General features: G+C 42.5%; 1 protein-coding gene across 5 annotated transcripts in view; it reads right to left on the bottom strand.

The window, feature by feature from the left end:
* Positions 1–450: 450 nt before the first annotated feature.
* LOC311241000 (nipped-B-like protein A) overlaps positions 451–6,000 on the bottom strand; it is a 143,976-nt gene continuing 138,426 nt past the window's right edge. For all 5 annotated transcript variants that reach the window (XM_084329645.1, XM_084329647.1, XM_084329648.1 and 2 more), the window contains exons 48-49: positions 1,354–1,551; positions 451–1,088 (exon numbers count right to left, since the gene is read on the bottom strand). In XM_084329645.1, coding sequence (XP_084185771.1) covers positions 726–1,088; positions 1,354–1,551 — 561 coding nt within the window. In that variant the 3' untranslated portion in view covers positions 451–725. The remainder of the gene's footprint in view (positions 1,089–1,353; positions 1,552–6,000) is intronic.

Here is a 6,000-nt window from a genome sequence, read left to right as displayed (position 1 = left end):
TAAAAGTGAACCAAAAAAAAAAAAATCATATTTTTTTTCTTTTTCAAAGATCTAAAACCTAAAAGGAAAAACCATTGGGGTGCTAGTAGTATAATAAACTCCAAAACACTTTTTAATAAGAACATCAAAAAGACTAATTTCCAACATTCACTTAAGGTTTTATTCTTTTTTTTCTCTTTTTATTTTTATATTTTTTTTACAGTTTTTTGTCTTCAGAGATATAAACATTTTAGTTTTTTGTTGTGTTAAACTATGATACAGTGAGAGTAGAAATGAGCGACTAGAATCTGCTGCACAACAGCGAAGGAGCTCCCACAACAATGTTGACAAAACATTTCCCCCATGTCTCTTTTCTGATAGCCTTTTGTTAAGGGATAATTTGGGTGAATTATTCCTTTAATGCCTTCTGGACTCTATCCTCTGCACTTGCACACAAACAAAACATGAGCAGTCTCTCTAATATAATAAGTCTTTGCTTTTGTTTTTTTTTGTTTTTTATTTCTTTTTCTTTTTTGCAAGAATAACGCATGTAAAAGTATGTAGTGTCAAATATTCTTGCCCTCTGTGTTTTCTTACAAAAAAGGAGCAGGGAGAAGAGGGGGAGGAGGTTTGGCTGTGTTGTTGGAGGTGGCGGGTTGAGGAGAAGGAGCAGGGAGGAGGAGGTGTCTGACAGATAAAGTAGAAACAAAAAAACAACAAAAAAAAAAAGTAAACAACGGGGGTCATTAGCTAGCCCCTCCCTCCCGCGCTGCATACAGTGAGCGTAAAGTTTGCACTATTTTGTTGCTCAGTTTGTGGTTGCTGGTCAAGGCAAGCTTCTTGTAGACAATGTCCGACTCCTTGATAGTGTCCACCCAAGGCACCTGTCTGCGGCCGTCCCGTTTCTTGGCCTCTGCCCAGGGCCCCGAGTAAGAGCCGGCCATCCAGTGGATGCTGTATCCATGAGAGGTCTTCCGGAGGATCTTGGCGACCTGCGGCCGTTCCTTGTGCTTGGGGCAGCAGAGAGCTACTAAGTCCATGGACTCCAATGTCTCGCTCATACGGCCAGGGTCCAAAGAGTCTCCTGATCGCCTCGACCGCCGAGAGGACTGGGGAAGAGGAGAGAGGGAGGTATAGGTTTAGTCTTAATTGAGAAAGTAAAACTCTCATATCTTTAACAATAAAAAATGGCATCAAAAGGTAGAGAAAACAGGAATGGAAATTATCAAAAGGGAGTTATGTCTCAAACAGTGATATAATGAACAGAAGGGGGGGAAAATCACATGAATGTTTTAATTCAACAACTGTATAATAGATATTCAAAAGGAAGCGTGTGTTGTGTGCGTGTGTGCATCTCTCTCGCCTATCCCTTACCCCTGGGTTCTTCTCGTCACCCTCACTCTCATCGTCGTCGGTCTCTGGTCCTGCCTGGTTCCGCGGGCTGGGTCCAGGCATTATGCTGGTCCCTCCCAGCAGGGTGCTTATGGCTTTGTTTCTGATGTTACTGGCGGCAGACGCCTCTCCCTCCTCATCCTCCTCGTCTGGGTCCAGGTGCTCCATCAGAACCTTGAACTGTGCAGTCATGAAAAAGGACATAAGATCAGGACGTCACAAAATAGAAGGCAACAATGGGAGATAAAAAAACCTTTCCAACCCCCCCCCCCCCAAAAAAAGTCATTAGTTATAATAATATATTCTTTTTAAGATTTTTTTTTTTTTTTAGCATTTATTGCTTTTTACTACCGGGCAGTCCGGTAGAGAGAGAGAGAGAGAGAGAAAGGACGGGAGACAGAGCGGGGGGGAGACATTCGGCAAAGGACGCCGGGTCCGGGAATCGAACCCGGGTCGGCCGCTTCGCGACGCAGCGTGTTACATGGTTCGCCACTTGGGCGCGCCTTAGATATAATATTTAAAGAAGGCATCTTACAATTATGTTACTCAAAAAATAAGTTTCCCCATTGCATTCTATTTAACTGGGATTTCAATAACCATTATTATATATAACCATTATTATATATAACCATTAACACATTCTGTGCCACGCAGTTTGCCCATCTTATACCACTCTCTGGCAGTGCTGTAAGCCTATGGAGTCGCTCACCTTCTTTGCAGGGCTATAACTTTTTAAATATTATAGCTATATCGACATTACTATGGCCCATTCAACATCGGGTATCTATCGTTCCGGATGTGGGAACGTTATATTTTTCTAGGGATGCCCCGATCGATCGGCCACCGATCGTTATCGGCCGATAATCAGTATAAATATGCGATCGGTGATCAGTGATAATGCTTTATTTTCGCCGATCGTCAAAACCGATCGAAAAACATGATCCAATTCTTAGCGGAGATCTCACAGTCACTGCCGACTTCTCTCTCAGAGCTGCTTGCAGTGTACGGCGCCGCCTCCTCCCCAGCCCCTCCCGCACTCATGTAAACAAGAGCCTTGCAGTGTGCTCTAGTAGTGCATGCGACGTGAACTAACGTTGGCTACCTACCTACCTAACGTTACTGTTTAAACTAAATGACCCAGTAACTACATGAGGCACTGTCTAACGTTATCTAGCTGGCTAGCTACTGATAGCTGCTGATATCAACAAATGCTCGGTAGCTCACGTTAGCTCACGTTAGCTCTAAACTAAATGGTTCACTGAAGGCCTCTGCATGCTACAGAAACTGAAGCAACCTTTATGCTTCTGCAACATCGACGTGCAGCCTATGCAACATTGTACCCCGGATGTAGCTAGGTTCCCTAGATCAGTGCTTCCCAATCCTCTCCTCGAAGCACCCCAGCCGTTCCATGTATTTGTTAAATTCCACTACCAGCACACCTGATTCAACTTAACAAGCCCTTTATTAGTTGAATCAGGTGTGCTGGTGGTGGAATTTAACAAATACATGGAACGGCTGGGGTGTCTCGAGAAGAGGTTTGGGAACCACTGCCCTAGGCCTAGATAGATGAAACTTCCCTTCTCAACCAACCCATTGATAACAAGCAGAAAAAGAAGCATAATTTTTACTTCCGGTCGTGGGATTTCAAAATAAAAGAGCGATGTCTAAAAGCACCGTAAATACGTTTATTTTGTACATTATCTAACGTTAACACGAACCTAAACTAATCTAAAGTTAGTTTACGTTCGTGTTAATGTTAGATAATGTACAAAATAAACGTATTTCCGGTGCTTTTAGACGTCTGTCTTTTATTTTGAAATCCCCCAACCGGAAGTATTTGTGATGTATTCTGCGTGTGTAACTTTAGGTTAGTTTTAACGTTAGCTAGCAGCAGGGATGGACGCCTTTGTGCAAATGCAGGCAGCTACAGGCACTCGAGGTCGAGGAAGAGCTGCTGAATTTAATCGGCAGGAGGAGAGAGAGCTCGTCAAAGCTGGATATATCCCTGTGGCTGTGGTTGTAGGCACGAAAATGCAGCTTGAACTACCCGTTATATTAAATTAATTGATTGCTGTTTAACTTGTCCGTGTCCAGTCCTTTCGAACTGCCCCACCGTTCATTGTAAACAATGATGCATGTAATTATATTAACGTTACTGTGTGTATGTTAATAAATTCTGAATGGCATTAACGTTAGTTGGGTATGATAGGCAGCATTGAATAGCATCAACGCTAGCTGGCTGGCTACAACAATGGAGGATGGTATTCCTCCCTGCGGGACCAATATTATTCTATGACAGCCCCGCCCCCATTCGCTAACCAACCAATCACTGCTACGCAACATCAACGCAAGGTTGTTCAGATTGGATTTTGGGGAGAGGTACGCAACATCCTCACAACACACTCTACAACACCCTCTACAACATGTTGCGTTGAAGTCGCGCTGATGTTGTGTTGCAGTTGCTTTGCAGTTTCTGTAGCATGCAGAGGCCTTGAGGCGTTGTCTTAACGTTATCTAGCCGGCTAGCAGTAGCTACAGATAGCTCCTGATATCAATGTCTTATAACCAGTGTTGTGCTAGTTACTGAAAAATGGTAACTCAGTTACTTTACTAGTTACTAATTTCAAAAGTAACTCCGTTACGTTACTAGTTACTTACACCCAAAAGTAATGCGTTACTGTGAAAAGTAACTATTTAGTTACCGTACTTTTCGGACTATAAGCCGCGGCTTTTTCCCCCATTTTTCGACCCTGCGGCTTATATAACGGTGCGGCTTATATGTGGACAAAACCCGAAAATCGAAATATTGCTTTTTTTACTGCATTGAAATGTTATTTATCTGTTCCCTTATTTACTTAATACAACTTGTAAATGAGGTAATTCTTGTTATTTGTCCGACAGTATTGTGTCCCAATGGGAGTCATTCTCTGTAGAGGTGGGAGTCATTCTCTGTAGAGGTGGGAGTCATTCTCTGTAGAGGTGGGAACTTAAAGCTCAATATAAGAACGACCATGCACCACCATTCACAGAATCGAGAAAGAGCCATCAATCTGTCAATCCTTTCCGTGTCCGGGCCGGGTGAGGTTTCCTGTGTTGAGTCAAATTAAGCCGCAGGCTCCACTCCTTACATATGGTAATTAAACATTAAAACACATGCGGCTTATAGTCCAGTGCGGCTTATATATGTACACATCATTCAATTTAGCTGCTGCGGCTTATAGTCAGGTGCGGCTTATAGTGCGAAAAGTACGGTACTTGAAGAAAAAAATTGCTCCCATGCAGCCAGATACAGATACTCAAAATCGGTTGATCAACTTGACAGTTTCCATTCACATCACTGAACTCTGCTAAGCAATGTGGTCTAGATACAAACACAAATCTGACACAAACACAAATGTCCCGACGTAATAAGAAATGCACCGTGCCTAATTGCTCGGGGAGGTTGAGCGCAGGCACGTTTAGGTTGCGCGCATGCACGTTTAGGTTGCGCGCATGCACGTTTAGGTTCTAGGTTGAAAATAAGTGCTTGAGGAACAGCCTTGATATCTGTCGCCGGAACGTTTCATTATAACAGTCTTGCAACGTTGTTTAAGATATCAATCGTGCATTGCAACGTTAGAATAGTTAGGATATCAATTGTGCATGAAAGGACTATATTTATATTGTTTGATTAGTATTGATGAGATTCCCTGGCAGATTTGTAGTCAAAATGCGTTGATCAACTTGAGTTTCCATTCATGTACATTCACATCACTGCACTCACCAGTGTCTGTCGAGATGTAAAGTTAGTCCAGCAGCCCCTTAAACATTTTCTTTATCTCATTTCCATGTTGTACTGTATATTCTCTCTCCAAGTAGTTGAAAAAAGTTTTCCGTCCCATTTGCTGTGTGCCGCCTCGTATCATTCTACGCGGGTGGCGAGTGGATTTGGATGAGTCCTGGTAGTTAACGTTAGACTCCAGTATCTTTGAGCCAAAACACAAATGACATAACTAAAACGTTATTTTCTTTTCGCTCGACAAAAGAGAAATACGCGAGTAGCTGCCTGGGTGCTGCCATTATCAGTCAGGATCAGGAATAGTAAACAAAACACGCCCCCAGCATAGCGTTTCCCCGCAGCCAGGCAGACAGGATATGAGGATAATAATAATAATAATAATCACTACCGCTCGCTATCAATCTACGGCGTATATAACGCAAATAACGCAGTGACGAACCATTCAGTAACGTAAGTAGCGTTACTGAATTTCAAAAGTAATGCGTTAGAGTACTAGTTATCGCCAAAAGTAACTTCGTTACTGTAACGGTTTGGCCCAACACTGCTTATAACATTGATTCGATGCGTATTCGAGCTGAGGGCTTGCTGAATGTGATTTATACCAATACTAGGGTCCAGCTGCAGCGCCGGAGAATCCTGGCCGTAGCTGGAGGCTACTCGAGTACACACAGACAGTGGAGCTGTTTGCAGATAGCAAGCATTTTGACTTGTTGCGTGGTGGCGATGTCTCGCAGATAATACAAGTACAAGTCTAATTATATAATATATATTTTTTATATATATAAAAAAAAAATTATATAAAATAATAAAAAAAAAAATTCATCAAACGATCGGTATCGGATTGGTATCGG

This window comes from Notolepis coatsorum (genome assembly GCF_963971535.1).
Source record: "Notolepis coatsorum genome assembly, chromosome: 1".
In the NCBI taxonomy this organism is placed as follows: domain Eukaryota; kingdom Metazoa; phylum Chordata; class Actinopteri; order Aulopiformes; family Paralepididae; genus Notolepis; species Notolepis coatsorum.
The sequence above is the reverse complement of the archived record's forward strand: the minus strand, read 5'-3'. Positions and strand labels throughout refer to the sequence as shown.